The sequence below is a fragment of the Bubalus bubalis genome, chromosome 22, assembly GCF_019923935.1.
Source record: "Bubalus bubalis isolate 160015118507 breed Murrah chromosome 22, NDDB_SH_1, whole genome shotgun sequence".
Lineage (NCBI taxonomy): Eukaryota > Metazoa > Chordata > Mammalia > Artiodactyla > Bovidae > Bubalus > Bubalus bubalis.
This window is the reverse complement of record NC_059178.1, coordinates 33,226,959-33,242,901: the sequence shown is the minus strand read 5'-3', so window position 1 is coordinate 33,242,901 and position 15,943 is coordinate 33,226,959. Positions and strand designations below refer to the sequence as shown.

Genomic DNA, 15,943 nt, shown 5'->3' with positions numbered 1-15,943 from the left:
TAAATCTACGAGGTGACAAGACCAAAGCAATATTTCTTATCCTTTCTAATGTGAGACCTACTGTTCACATATTTAGAGTTGAAACTTGGTGGGAAGCATTTCTGCCATTTTACATGAAAGCAGAGCATTTGCGTCTGTTTTACATTTTCTGTAAGTGGTAGCTTTCTCCACCCTGAAACTTACAGTAATATATCTTGCACCATTATGCTGAGATTTAAAGAGCTATAAAATTATATGTATATGTGTGAGTTGTGAGTTACAACCAGATTTTTCATTCACCAAGGTGGATTGTTTCCTAATTGAAAGGGTGTTTGATATGAGAGAAGTGAGCAGTTAAATCTGTATAGCTGTGATGTTTTGCAAATGCACTCGACGTTAAATCACAAGGCTGGATTTAGAGCCCCAGTTCTGCTCCTTAATGTCTGGACAAGCTATTATAATCTCTATGCCTTCATTTCATTATTGATCATTGTTTTTGCTGCTTGCTATTCTGTGAAGTCGTTATGAGAGTCAAATAATATGAAATGTGATAATAAATATGAAAGTAATTCAAACTATAGGGAAACACAGTGGCCCTCGTGGTTAGACCACAGTATTAGAATATTGTAAACAGCCGTGCTACCCCTCCATCTTAACCTCCCTGCTCTCAGAACCATCCATATTCCTTAGAGAGGCCCACAGAGATTTCTCCTTGTCCTGTCCTGAAGAGTGTATGTGTGAATCTTCCTAGTTTCATGACCTTGGGCAGGTCCCTTAACCCTCTGGGTCTCAGTACGCAGCCTTATTTAGAAAATTCCTGTATTTCTGTTCTCTTAAATGTATACAATATATATATTACACAGTTAAATATAATTGTATTATATATTGTATATTCAAATAATATAATTATTATGTTTACATATAATAACATTTCCATTACATTTTATATATTTGTTATATATTTATTCATAAATAGTTGTAACATAGTAGAGTCCAACTCAAAAGATGAGATAAGTGTAGAGATAACATGTTATGGTAGATGGATTTGGGGTCAGGCAGACCCATCTCCACTAGCAACCCCAATACTTCTAAGAGGATGCAACCATAACCAGTTTATAGAGACACTTAGGTTCCTGTCTGTTTAAACCAGCTTCATAGGATGACAATGAAATGATGTATAGAGTGCAACCTAATACTCTCAAGCAAGTGATCCAGCTCCTCCCCAAGATAAGGTCTGTGGATCTGTAGACTGTTTCAATATTTCAGAGTTATGTCTGGGCTTGAAAAGCACACTGGGGTTCTTTCATGCACACGTCTTGGTTCTCCATCAATGAGTTGGGTCCATCAGATCATGAGCCCGGGTTTCTGCTTGCTTACATCCCCCAGTGCCGAGAGGAGCCCATTGCACATGGGGGCACAGAGTAAGTTCAGCAAGGGCACAGGACCATACCTGGTGGGGATGGGGGCTTGTGCGTGTGCGTTGTTACCGCCCTCTGTGCCGGAACCTCCAGTGGGAGGAGTGCAGGCTCATCCTAGAAGAGACACAAGAAGTGGCTTTGTACCAAAACAGCAGAGATGCTGTGGCAACGAGATTTTTCCAAGGTTATACAGTGATAAAGGCTAGAAAGCTAGAAACTTTGAGAGTTTCACTTTAATTGAGAGTCAAGGGAGAGAGTTGTTGAGCATTGGTTTGTGATTTTTCTCCCTTTTTAGGAATCCCTCCTATGAGTGGAACAGGAACACTGCAGATCTATTTACTTGATATTAATGACAATGCCCCTCAAGTGTTACCTCAAGAGGCAGAGATTTGTGAAACTCCGGACCCCAATTCAATTAACATCACAGCACTTGATTATGACATTGATCCAAATGCTGGACCATTTGCTTTTGATCTTCCTTTGTCTCCAGTGACTATTAAGAGAAATTGGACCATCACTCGGCTTAATGGTAAGGACAGATTAATTATTTGAATATATGTGCATCTGAGAGGCTTTGAAGCCTGGTATGTAAAGTCCATTTATCATCTTTCTCCTTAAATATATTTTAAAAGCTACTTAAAGTTTAAATAAGATATGAAAAGCCCTTAAAGCCAAAAAATAAATAAATAAACTTTACAAAAAGGTTACAGTGAAACCTGCTTTATATGTACCCTTCAGTACATGATGCAGTCTAGAAAATGCTGTGTGTTTTTCAATCTTATGATGTATAAACTCTCCGACTATATTTTCCCCCTTTATTGTATAGGTGATTTTGCTCAGCTTAACTTAAAGATAAAATTTCTTGAGGCCGGGATCTACGAAGTTCCAATCATAATCACAGATTCGGGTAATCCTCCCAAATCGAATATCTCCATCCTTCGGGTGAAGGTTTGCCAGTGTGATTCCAACGGGGACTGCACAGATGTGGATAGAATTGTGGGAGCAGGGCTGGGCACGGGCGCCATCATCGCCATCCTGCTTTGCATCATCATCCTGCTCAGTGAGTACTTCCCGGTGTCTCAGCTTGAATTCCTTTTGCTTCCAGGATGTTCAGCAAAGTAACTTCTTTCTTTACAGTCGGAAAATACAAAGCAACTTTTTACTTTTATTTGTTGAAATAGTCACGTAACATATAGATGACATGATTTGACCGCAGTGCATTCACTGATTGTGGCTCTTGCCATCTTGTGGCATCCAGGATCCTGGCTGAAAGCTTTTGCCAGTGCTGCTGGGAGCCACGAAGGGTTCCTGTTTCCCAAAGAATGGAGTGGAGGCATGTGCTTTCATCTGAGTTTGAACTGGTGGAGCCAAGAGTTCCCTGTTGCTCTCTTCTCTAAGGAGTTTTTCTTTGCCGTAAATATCTTCGTTTTTCCTTTTAGTTTCTCCCCTATGTTTTTCATTCTTCATTTCTTTCATTATTTCCTCTATAGTGGGCAGTGTCCTTGTTTTTTCTGATCCAAGCTTCTCATTCTGTTGGGATATTCCCTACTTCATAGTCTGTTTCTCTTTCATTTGCTACTTCTAGATAATTCTTTTCTCTAGAATAGTTTGTCCTCTCCAGGTCTTGTACTCAGGGATATAGTACTGTTTGTTCCCAAACTGGTCAGTGCCCACTTGCTCATTCACTTCCTTTGACAGTGCTCTCTGCAAGAGACAACAAATCCCGAGACCCTCCCTGTGCCCCCTTCCTGTGCCGTCCCACCAGCTGTGCTCAATAAAAAGTAATTTTTATTGTTGCCTTTCAGTGGAATCTAACAACTCTCCTCCATCTCTGAGCAGTTTCTCGCAGCCAAGCCCACTTTAGAATGAGGAAAACCCTGAGCATCCTTGCATGCACTTACCTGTTTGCAGCAAACCCAGCCAGCCCACCTCTTCCACGCCTGTTGCCGTTTTCTGATGCTGATCGCTTGCGGAGCAAGCTGCAGCAAACTTCATAGAAAAATATTAGGCGGTCCTAAGTTGAAGCGCTTCTCTTAGGATTTGCGTCTGAATTTATGGCACATAGTTGATGATTTAGGAAAATAAGTATATTGCTTTCCTTTGCTTTCCTTTATAGAAAGCACAGTCAGCAACCTGCTCCAGTCATGCAGGGATCAAGGTATTTGTTTCTGATAGGCTGCATAAAATAGCAAGAGATTGTATTTCATACAGCACATCAGATAATAGAAATGATTACACAGCTCAATAAATTGTCTGTCTTTAGAGCCAGTCTAGATTAAGGAATTGCTCCTTTTTAATGTACTTTGCAGTCTTTGGTTCAGTGGAATGCAAGAAATTAACCACTGGAAAGTACTTTAGGAACCACTTCTAAGTATGCAGGTTAAAAGAACAAATTGCCTGGCCCCTGTGCTGTATTGTTGAGTAGCAGCAGGACTTAGTTTATTGTGCAATCATGCTATGCACCAATCACTTTCTTCAAAATGTTGGCCATTTCTTTTATGTTTTCTCCATTTACAAGTGTTCTGGTAATTTAGAATCCCGTCCTTTTTTTTTTCTAAGCAATTACTGTAGAAGCCTGAGCATTTTTTACTTCCTATGTGGAGACTACTTTGACTATAATTTGAAACCTACATGCTATACTAATAATCCACTAGCTAGATTTAGCCCTGGAACAATGGCAAATGAGATCATGTATCTGGCTTTAAAAGGAGGATATTTACTTTTATGGCCAATAATAAAAATGTGCTCAAATAAGAGTCATTAAATCTTTTTGCTTCAGGATGTAAACTGATAGTTCCAGATTTTAGAGGGAATGCATTCCTAGATGTGCACTTAGGGATATGTTTCAATTTCAACTAACAAGAGGCATACATGCCAACCTTATCAAGAAAAACTTAGAGCTGATGGATTGTGGTATGAAGAAGGACTCTAACCATTCTGAAGGAAAATGAATCGGTGCTGATTTTAACATCAACCAACTGGAAAATTTATGATTCTAATCCTGGTGCAGAAATGTAGAGCAGGAGGTGTTAGTGTTAGTCACTCACTCATGTCTGAGTCTTTTCAACCCCATGGACTGTAGCCCACCAGGCTCCTCTGTCCATGGGATTCTGCAGGCACAAATACTGGAGTGGGTTGCCATTACTTCTCCAGGGGAATCTTCCCGACCCAGGGATTGAACCCATGTCTCCCACATTGCAGGCAGACTCTTTTACCATCCGACCCACCAGGGATGTTATTTCAGTTCTCAAACTAATCCCCTGGCCTTCTTACCTGAGGCATGCTGTTGAACACGAAAGAGAAAAGCACAACGGTGCGATAGAAAGACCCAGGCCCTTGGGAGTCAAAAATCCTCAAGGTCAAGTCTCTGATCCAGGGCTAGTTTGCTGCAAAGGCATCTTGGCAAGTACTCCCCCTCCTTGTTAAGTGTGCTTCTCTCTAATTTGGGGAGGAGAATGATGACTGATCAACCGGAATGGAACAGCAATTAAATAATGAGTGGCAATTTCACCTATTGTATTTTGTTGTTTTTAGAATTTCCAATCCATTATATGACACATATCCTATCCTCTAGCAAGACAAAGCAAAAGATAGAAATAGTTATTGTCCCCATTTGCAGATAGTAAAACTGAGGACAGACATCCACTCAGTGAAGTCATAGGGTACTAGTTTCTAGAACAATCCGAACCTGGTTCTCAGGGTGTCTGTCCTGTCTTGTTTCTTGTCACGTGAGGCTAGGATTAGGTAACAAACTAGAAGATGCATTGCAAGTTTTCCAGCCCATATGAATATAAATTATAAGTCTTGAAGACTGTGATTAGATAAAGTCAAGTTTTTAAAATTACGTATCGTGTGTCTTTACTCTCTTTCTGCCTAGTTCTCGTTCTGATGTTCGTGGTATGGATGAAACGCCGGGATAAAGAACGCCAGGCCAAACAACTTTTAATTGATCCAGAAGATGATGTAAGAGATAATATTTTAAAATATGATGAAGAAGGTGGAGGAGAAGAAGACCAGGTGAGCAGTGTTTTTAAATCTCTAAGTGAAATCTTACCATCTTACTTTTTAAATGGTGGGGAAAATACTAATACATACAATAAAAGAATAGTATCAAATGACCTTTCCGTGATCACACTATCAAAGGCTTGAATTCTTGCCAACCTGCGCTGCCCATTGAATTTTTTTCTAAAGTGCTAAATGTCATTGTATTTATTATGAGAGTATTGTTAACATTGTTTTGAGGAGCCCAGGATTTACACCTAATGCCAGTTATAGCTGTACTGATAAAAATGTTTTTCATTACAGTTTTTCTTCACTGGATATCCAAAATAAAAGTAAAAGTAGTTTCTGCATTGAGATTTGGATATTTCTGTGGCAGAAAAAGCACAGACTGTTCACTTCATAAACATTTACCAAGCACACTCAATAGTCTAGGCACTATTTTAATCATTAGGGATACAGTGGTGGACAGAGCCAACAATGATCGCACTGAAGAGTCTTACATTTTTTGGCCACTCTGCACGTGGCTTGTGAGATCTTAGTTCCCCAGCCAAAGTTGAACCCAGGCCACAGCAGTGAATGCTCGGAATCCCAACCACTGGACCACCAGGGGATTCCCACGAGTCTTACATTATTGAGAAATATTCGCAGTTAGAGACAATATCTAGTTCACGTCTCTATCCGTGATGTCTGTCATGGGATCTGGCTTATTGTAGTTGCTTAATAAATGTTGGGGCTTCCTTGGTGGCTCATCAGTAAAGAATCTGCCTGCAGGAGATGCAGGTTCAATCCCTGGGTCAGAAAAATCCCTAAAGGAGGGCATGGCAACCCGCTCTAGTATTCTTGCCTGGAAAATCCCACGGACAGAGGAGCCTGGTGGGCTACAGTCCATGGGGTCGCAAAGACTCAGACACGACGGAAGTGACTGAGCACAGTAAACGTTGAGCTCGTGACTGGCTGTAAAAGAACGTGTTTCTGTGTGTATATAAGGAGCTGCATCCCTGCTCAAGGATGGGAATGACCAGTAGGTGGAAAGTGAAAAATTTTATCTCCTGGGAAGCAACATTTTAGATACCAAAGATCTGTACTATTAATGCACACCAGGCATTCTGCTAAGTGCATTAAATGCTGTTATCTCTTAAATCTTTGAAACCTGTCATACCGTACTGTGACCATCTCCACTTTTGTGTTAGAAAACAGAGCCTAGGGATGGTGTTCAGTCTCTCAGTTGTGTCTGAATCTTTGCAACCCTATAAACTGTAGGCTCCATAGGAGCCCATCAGGCTCCTCTGTCCAGGGGATTCTCCAGGCAAGAATACTGGAGTGAATCGCCATGCCCTCCTCCAGGGAATCTTCTTGACCTACGAATTGAACCCAAGTCTCTTAAGTCTTCTGCATTGACAGGCGAGTTCTTTACAACTAGCCCTACCTGGGAAGTCCTGGTGGGATTCTGTAAACTCATAAAACTAGGAAGTGATAGAGGTAGGATTTGAATCCAGGTCTATTTGATGTTACTGTCTAAACTCACTGCTCTGATCTAGTTCCTTTTGAAATTATCTGAGACATATGAGTATAAACCATGAGCGATCACTGTGACTGGTATTTCTTAGGTACATTTGATACCTCTCATGTCCATTTGCTAATACAAGTCTTGGGGTAGCAGTTGGATGAAGAACCCAGAACCCTTGGATCTTGAATCATTATCAGTAAATTCAAGGTACCCTGTCTAGATATTAGTGGTTAGGACTGTTAACTTGAAAAAGAGCAAATTTCATGAGCATGAGTTCTCTTTCTCTTCTTTACTCCTTTGGGAAAATAATATGTCGCTCTCTGTTTTACAAAGCACATTCACACCCATTGTTGTGTTTCATCTTGGTGGTGGGCCCATCAGAGTTTTCCATTTTCCATTTGAACAGGTTTTGCAATTTACTCTCCAAGTCTGTAACTGGCAGAGTCAGAAGTCAAGCCCGCAATCTTCTGATATCCAATTCCGTGCTTGGTTTACAATACCTCGACTCTCTCATTTAGGAAAGCTGCATATTTCAAATCTGTTGAAAACTTGACTCGTGTGTAAAGCTGTTTTGAATACTGACTAATTAAAGTGGCTCTATAAATATGCCCCAGGGTTTCTTGCTTATGAATGTCTTTGGATATTAAAATTCATGTTTGGCTTAATCCCTCATTAATCTGTCCTTTCACTTTCCTGAGCTATGTTCAAGAACAGCAAACGTTATCTGATCACATTATCTCGTAAATCTTCTTCTTGCAGCATTTTATTTTTCATGTCACTGTACATAATTTTCTAGGCATAAACCTAAACCCAACTCCATGGAGTTTCGGTAGAAATAGCAATAAGTAGAAGGACACTAGTCGTGACTGGATGCTGCATAGAATCAAGAAGCAAGATATTTCTCAGCATCTAAACGTCTAGACCAGGGCACTTGATGTCACCTGAGTTGGCTTTTTCTCCCCACTTCCTCCCCACCAATTACTTTAAGAAATTGTTTAATGAAGTTTTATTGTCGTAGTATTCTAGAAAAGACTTACTTCCATTACTGGGACTTCTTTGGCAGTCCAGTGGTTAAGACTCCAAGATTCCGGTGCAGACGACGTGGGTTTGATCCATGCTTAGGAACTGAGATCCCATGTACCCTGGGACATGGCCTTTCCTCACTTTATCCACTTAGATTGATGCTTGATATCAAATAGTAAAACTTACCTATTGCCAGATTTATTAAAACTCATCATAAATCTTGAACCTCTTCTTTATGTGACCCTGAAAGTTTTCTTTGCTTCCAGATCAAGTCTTGGACACGAATGTGTTTCTTCCTATATACTTTCTTAATAGACAAAAGACTTTTCTGGAACTCTGTCTATACTGACCTCAGTGGCTCATGTTCTTTTTTTGTAATTATTTATTTTATCTTTGGCCGTGCTGGGTGTTTGTTACTGTCGCCCAGGCTTTGTCTAGTTGCAGCGAGCAGAGGCTACTCTCTAGTTGAGGTGCAAGGACTTCTCATTGCAGTGACATCTCTTACGGAGCACAGATTCTAGGGTGCACGGGCTTCAGTAGTTACGGCTCAAAGGCTAGTTGCTCCAAGGATCTTAGTTCCCAGAACAGGGATCGAACCCGTGTCCCCTGCATTGGCAGGCGGATTCTTAACCACTGGACCACCAGGGAGGTTCCTTTTTTAATGTTTTTAAAAATCATTTCTTTATTGAAATAGTCCTGGACATCTTGTCTCATTTTCTGTTGTTGCTGCCTTTTGGTTCCTTGATGGCATTTTAGTCCAGATTGAGATCTTCCGCCCAATTCTGATCCTGTTACGTTTCCCATTTGCAGTTCTCATTATAGAAGATTGTGACACAATTGGTAATGGATTCTTAATTCAGTCTAATTTTTCCCTCATAATAGTGGAATAAAATATGCAGCATTGGAAGGCTACACCAAAGGTTCTGTCTCCTCTGCCTCTAAAATGATTCATGAAGTCCATTCACTTTCACCATCCTCAAGGCCACTGACTTCACTTAGGTCATAATCATCACTCGCCTTCTCATGAGTGTCCTGTCTCTAGACACACACTCCATCTGCTTTGTTGCTGTTGCTCAGTCAGTCGTTCAGTCATGACCGACGCTTTGTGACCCCTTGGACTGCAGCATGCCAGACTTCCCTGTCCTTCACTATTTCCCAGAATTTGCTCAAACTCATGTTCATTGAGTCATGATGCCATCCAACCGTCTCATCCTCTGTCTCCCTCTCCGGCTCCTGCCCTCAACCTTTCCCAGCATCAGAGTCTTTTCCAGTGAGTCAGCTCTTCGCATCAGGTGGCCATAGTATTGGAGCTTCAGTCCTTCCAGTGACTATTCAGGGTTGATTTCCTGGACTTCCCTGGTGGCTCAGCTGGTAAAGAATCCACCTGCAGCATGGGAGACCTGGGTTTGATCCCTGGGTTGGGAAGATCCCCTGGAGAAGGGAAAGGCTACCCACTCCAGTATTCTGGCCTGGAGAATTCCAAAGACTATGTATAGTCCATGGGGTTGCAAAGAGTCAGACACGATTGAGCAATTTTCACTTTCACTTTCCTGCTCTTTGGAAATTATCAAATCCCTCTGTAGCATGACAGATCTGTGGCCCTGCACCCATCCTTTGGTGGACTCGCTCATGCCTGTGGGATAATGGCCTGTGGGAAGGATTGGTGGGGGGTAAAGCTTCCCCAAGGATGTGACTCCATCATGCCTGTGCACTCATGACTGCTAAAGGTGAAAGGTGAAAGTGAAGTTACTCAGTCATGTCCGACTCTTTGTGACCCCATGGACACCAGGCTCCTCTGTCCATGGGATTTTCCAGGCAGGAGTATTGGAGTGGGTTGCCATTTCCTTCTCCAGCATGACCACTAAAGCTTCCTTCAAAGTCAAGGTGATTTGTCCTTCCATCCTTTAATGACACTTCTTCTCACTCCTCCTCCAGGGATAAAAGCAACTATGGGTCTTCTTTCATCTAGAAAGGGCTTATTAGTTTCCTTATTTTCATTCAGTTAAATCTCATTATGCTCTCAGCTATCTTATAGTCTCAGAAATCTGTGATTTAGTAACATTGGGCTCATTCTTAGCATTAGAGTATGAATGATAATCTCATGATTTTTTTTTTCATCCCAACCAGAAGCAGAAGGCTTCCTCCAGGTTTAAGAGTAGAACCATCACTCATGTCAACAAAACATGTTTCTAGGACTTCCCTGGCAGTCCAGTGGTTAAGACTTTGCCTTCCAATGCAGGGGGTATGGGTTCAGTCCCTGGTATAGGAAGATAAAACCCTACATTCCTCATGGCCAAACAACCAAAACATAAAAGAGAAACAATATAGTAACAAATTCAGTAAAGACTTGAAAAATGGTGCACATCAAAAAAATCTTTAAAAAGGAGCATATTTCCCTCAGCCCAGAAACTTATTGTGTACCCTACTTCCAGGCAATATGCTCTCAGTCAAAAGTAACCAGTAGTTTTTATTTGTATCGCATAGATCAGCATTACCTGGTTTTGGATTTTATTGTAAAAATGAATGTCGTATACAGTAGGTACTCTCTTGTCTGGATTCTCTTACTCAGTTTTATCTGTATGACTCATCCATGCTACATTTGGAAGTAATTCATTTTTTTGTCGTTGCCAAATACTATTCTGTTGTGATAATTAACCATGTTTATCATTTCTACTAAAATTGGACATTTGAGTGGATTTGGTTTTGAGTTATGAAGAAAACTGCCATGAATGTTCTTAGGCATGTATTTTGGTGCATTTCTGTTGGTATGTGCTCAGGGGTTGGATTTCTAGGTCCTGGAATTTGCATTTATGTGCAGGCTTAGTACAGTCTTGCCAGTTTTCCAAAGGGATTATACAGTGCATGCCTCCCCCGGCCACAGTGTTGCATGAGCATTCCAGTTGCCCAGCATCCTCACTAGCACTTGGGTTTTTCTCAGTCTTTCAAAATTTTAGCCACTCTGATGGTGTGTGCCTCACTGTGATTTAACTGGGATGTTCCTACCAACTTACTTGCCATTTTTATATCTTCTTTGTGAAGTTTCCGTTCAGCTTATTTATTGACTTTTCTATTGGGTTGTCTTCTTATTGATTTGTAGGAGGTCCTTATATATTATGGATATCAGTTCTTTGTCAGATAAATGTATTATAAATATCTTCTGATCTGTAGCTTTTTTATTCTCTTACTGGTACCTTATGATGAAAAGAAGTTTTTAATTTTAATAAAGTCTAATCTGTCCATTTTTCCTATTATAGTTAGTGCATTTATACCTCTTGAAGAAAACTTGATCTCTCTGAGTTAATGAATCCCTCCCTCAAAAAAAAAAAATCTTCTTGAATTATTGTTTAACCTATCATATTAAATCTGCGATCCGTTTGTAGTGGACTATTCATGTGGTATAAGTTATGGATCAGGGGTGTCTTATCTTCTTAGAGGGCTATCCAGCACTGTTTATTAAACAGATAACCCATCTCCACTGCATGGGAGGGGTTCATTTGTCATAAAGCAGGCAGTTTTATACATGTGGGTCTGTGTGGAAGATTCCATATCTATTTGTGTATTCTGAGTCTATTTGTCCTATTTGTCTACGCTTGGGCCAGCACCATGCTATTTTCATTACTATAGCTTTCTAATATATTTTTCTATCTGTTAGGATGATTTCTCCAACTGAATTCATCAAGATTTGTCTTTTAAAGTTTTGGGTGGATTTTATAATTTACTTCTTTTTTCGTTAAGGAAAAAACACCCTTTATTTAGTACTCTTACTCTCTCAGTGAATTTATGCCAAATGCTTCTCCAAGTTCTAAATAAGACGCCACTGCTTTTAAATCTGAAAATTGTTGTCGTTTCCTGAGAAATTCAGTTTTGTGAAATATATTGTATACGATTGTCCGTAATTCACAAGTGGCTTCCTGTTAGAAATTCTATTTCTCTGAAGCATGCATTAAGCCTTCTTGGCAACAGACTTTGGCTCAAACTTTTTTGTTAGTTTGTTTTTTTTTTTTTTAAGACATTATTTCTTTACAAGAGTGAGCCTTGGAAATGGAAATGGTGCCATGTTACATTCTAGACAAGTTTTGGTCGTTTTTTACTACACATAACTGGTATTTTATGGAGCGTTGGTGTTACCTTGTGATGTGACTGGAGACTGTGCTGTAGGAAGCAGACAGCTTGTCATGATCAGGCTGAGGTCTCCTGGACGTCTCAGCTAGATGGTCTTACAAAATCATCAGCATCCAAAGATGGGAAGATCTCAGAGGTCAGTGGAGGTGGTCGGTGGAGGCTTGAGGCTACAGAGGAAGGCAGGTCTGCAGCAGCTGTTGCCAGGAGGGTGGGATGCCTAGCTTAAAGCTGGCTTAGCCAAGATCCTTATTCTTGCTGCCAAGAGGAAGTATCCTAAAGGAGCTAACTGCTTAGAAAGAACACAAAGCAAAACAGTCCTTTACAAGGGAGCCTTTATCTTCCCTGCTGTTGATTACCATCTCTGTTTAATTTCTGTGCCCAAACACAGGTTGCTAGTTTCTCTAACAAAAATACTGAAAATATAGAGCCCAAGAAAAGAGAAATGAAACAGACAAATAAACAAAGCCCTCTATATTTTTCTTCCTTGTCTTATGTTCGGTGGACTTTTAGTGTGTGGATATTCCCCTCTGGTTTCCATAGTCAGGAGACTAGGTCGGGCCCATCTTTGAGACTGGCATTGGATGGGCTCTGAACACAACCATTATTTCCTCACAGTGCTGTTGGCAGTTGGACAGACTCAGTATAATGCCCAGTCTCTTTTCAGAGGGTGGGGTCCCTGCTTTATCTGCTTCACTGCTGGAACCAGCAGGACTTTGGGTGGTTATCAAGTCATGCTTAATTATCCTCATTAGTAAATGTCCTTCAGTGCCCTTTTGGCCTGTGGGACTGGTTGCAGACACTGTATCCTTTTTAATGATCTTCATATCTAGTTCCTTCCCTATCAGCATCACTAATAAAATCAGGGTGAATGTACAGTAGAACCAACTGATAACTCACAGTGCTTCTGGCACCATTCCCTTTTAGCCCCAGGATGGGAAACAGTAAGTGGTAATTTCCTGCTCTTTAAAGCTTGGACTTAAAGCTTGTTGTTCTTATATTAAAGAACGTAGTTGTTCTTATATTAAACATATACTGAATGTGTATTATAATACTCACAGTTGTGTTTAGTCCCTCAGTCGTGTCTGACTCTTGCGACCCCATGGACTGTTAGCCCACCAAGCTCCTCTGTCCGTGGGTTTTCCCAGGCAAGAATACTGGAGTTGGTTGCCATGCCCTCCTCCGGGGGATCTTTCCAACCCAAGGATCAAACCTATGTCTCTCACATTGCAGGCAGATTCTTTACCCACTGAGCCACCTGGGAAGTCCATGAATAACTTAAGTACTTTTTAAAAAGAATAAATGGGCTTGATGACCTACTGGAAAGCACTGCCCACCCTGATTGGATTCCTGAGGTTAGAGAATCTCTTCTGAGGTTCTCTGAGAGTAGTGTTTCTCACAGTAACTACACAGCAGGTTCTAGATCCATAGGATCCATCTGACTCATCCAGATGTGTCAGGAAGAAGGGGGTCTCTGGACACAGAGGAGATGCAGGAGGTCCAGCAGCTAAGGAAAATGGGACAGGGTGTGTCAGGCTCAGCCGAATCCAGGGAGAGCGGCTCTTGCCTACCTGGCGTCCATACACCATGGGGATACTAAAGTCTCCTTGATTGAGATCCAGACGTGCACGTGTGGGGAATCACATTTCAGGATAAGAGGGCACCGTGACAGGAGCTCTTTTTAGTGGCCCAGGATTCCGAAACCCAAGAGACTCAGATGGGACTGCTGGGACTGCTGGGACATCGCCTTCCAATGTCGGGGTGGGCGCAGGGACAATCCCTGGCGGGGGAGCTAAGATCCGCATGTCTTACGGCCAAAAAACCAAAACTTAAAACAGAAACAACCTTGTAACGAGTTCAATAAAGGCTTTTAAGATGGTCCATATCAAAAAAAAAGGGGGGGGGGTCTTTAAAAAAAGAAGATACGATTGCCATATGAGTGTCAATTCAACTTTTTTCCCAGTGAAATGAGTGTCTTTCGTGATTTCTCAGAATTAGGCTCGGTACATCACTAGATCAGATCCCCAGCATCTGCATGACACCATAAGCACTTTCAACAGAGCTGAAGCCCCTGAGATGGAGAAAGAACCCACAGTTCCTGTGACTTCGAGTTTGGGAAGAGGGACTCTTTGGGGTGATGACTTAGTTTCTCTTCTCATTGATCCTCCACCTTGCCTTTTAATTTTATTTTATTTTTAAACTTTACAAAATTGTATTAGTTTTAACTGCAGTAGAGTTGAACTTCCTGTACATCTAACCTGTGTCATGTTATTTCCCACTTTCGTGGCTCAGTTCAAGGTCTTTCCCAGCCTAGCCAAGCCTCCAAGATTCCATCTCAGGACATCTTCTCTTGGGGGTCCCAGGTTGAATCAAGTGGGTCTGCTCTGCACTCTAGTAATATGCTCTGTCTGCCTCTATTTTGAGATCTTATGTGCAGCCCTGGTCCTGACCTTAAACCCTATGAGAGCAGGAAATTGTCACATTCATTTTTTATTCCACTCTCTAGGACAGTCGGCACCTGGCAGGCACTGACACATAGAATGTTGTGCATTGGACCCTCTTCTGGAATCTCTTAGTTTGCAAGTCTTTCTACAGGGTTCATTGAACCATTGCAGCCTGATAACTTTGCTCTCATTTTTTTGAAATCTCTGATGGCTTCAGGAAATGATGATCATGTTCATAAACACTTGTGATTCATTACATACTTGTTTATTACATGTTCTGTGTCAGGCACTGGGCTCTGCTCTCAGTTAATGTGTCTTTTATAATCTTCCCAACAAACCTGTGCATTAGTCCAGTTTTCACACCCAGGTCCATGTGACTGGAGAGGCCCAGCTCTTGTGTGGGCTGGTATAGAGGTCAGATGAAAGATGTTTTATTTACTCTTACTGGTCTATTCCAGGAAGATACTACTAGATAAAACCAATGAGGCTGAACACTTAGCTTCAGCTTGTTAGATGACTACTGCTAATCTTGCCTTAGAACAGGCAAAGAGTAAGACCTAATTAATTTGTTAAACATGGCTTACAAAATGGAGCACATTTTGACATTGACAAACGTAGAATCTGGAGAAACAATATGAGCAGCCAAGTTGTTAAGAGATCTGAGGTACAGTCTGGGCAACAGGTACTAAAATCTAAAATCCAGGCTGGATGCCTAGACAGAAGAATGAGGCAGAGGTACAAGAGAGCACCCGGAGACCAAACCAGCCAGTTCCCTGAGACCAGAGATCTCTGCTCGAGCCAAGATGGTCTCTAAAGATTACCCGCCAATCTCAGGAACTACCCCCAGTGTGGGCAACCAAGCCCAACCCTCTGACTCAAGCAGAGAGTAGAACTGCTGTATTTGATCCTTCGAAATAACTGCTTTACAGAATCTTTCTGCTTTATAAGCAAAGTAACTAACAGATGGCTGACTCTGGACATACCTATGGAGACCACTTTCAGCATTTTCATTGTTGGCTGAAGCACACTCTGTTAAATGTGTTCCCAAGTTATTCATCCATTCATACCCACCTGCAAACCCCAGAATATATTAGTTATTGAAAGAGTGACACTGATTTCACCAGAGGAAAGTTTCACCAGGAATTTGGGTTAGCATGCTGCCATCCCTTTTCCATGCTGTTTGCAAAAGCCTTCCTGGCCAGATGCCTCACAGCGGTAAGCTACAGACAACGTATGTTCTGAACTGGCCAATATCCATTCCCTACTGGGCACTCAGTATTTTTAATATGGACTTGATTTGCATGTGAATTTTTATTTGCTACCCTGATCACTTCACATAAATGAACATCATATTTTATGTAATTCGTCTTAATATTCATTCTTCCTGACTAATTATGTTTATCACATTTGGTTTAAGAGGTATGGAAAGCTACCCAATGATAAAGTAGCAA

At 41.3% G+C, this 15,943-nt stretch overlaps 1 protein-coding gene and 1 pseudogene across 2 annotated transcripts in view; one reads left to right on the top strand and one right to left on the bottom strand.

Moving 5' to 3' along the window:
* CDH2 (cadherin 2) overlaps positions 1-15,943 on the top strand; it is a 247,523-nt gene that overhangs the window by 207,467 nt on the left and 24,113 nt on the right. For both annotated transcript variants that reach the window (XM_025273239.3, XM_044934638.2), the window contains exons 12-14: positions 1,693-1,926; positions 2,224-2,457; positions 5,275-5,414. In XM_025273239.3, coding sequence (XP_025129024.2) covers positions 1,693-1,926; positions 2,224-2,457; positions 5,275-5,414 — 608 coding nt within the window. The remainder of the gene's footprint in view (positions 1-1,692; positions 1,927-2,223; positions 2,458-5,274; positions 5,415-15,943) is intronic.
* On the bottom strand, positions 2,619-4,679 carry LOC102401684 (annotated as a pseudogene).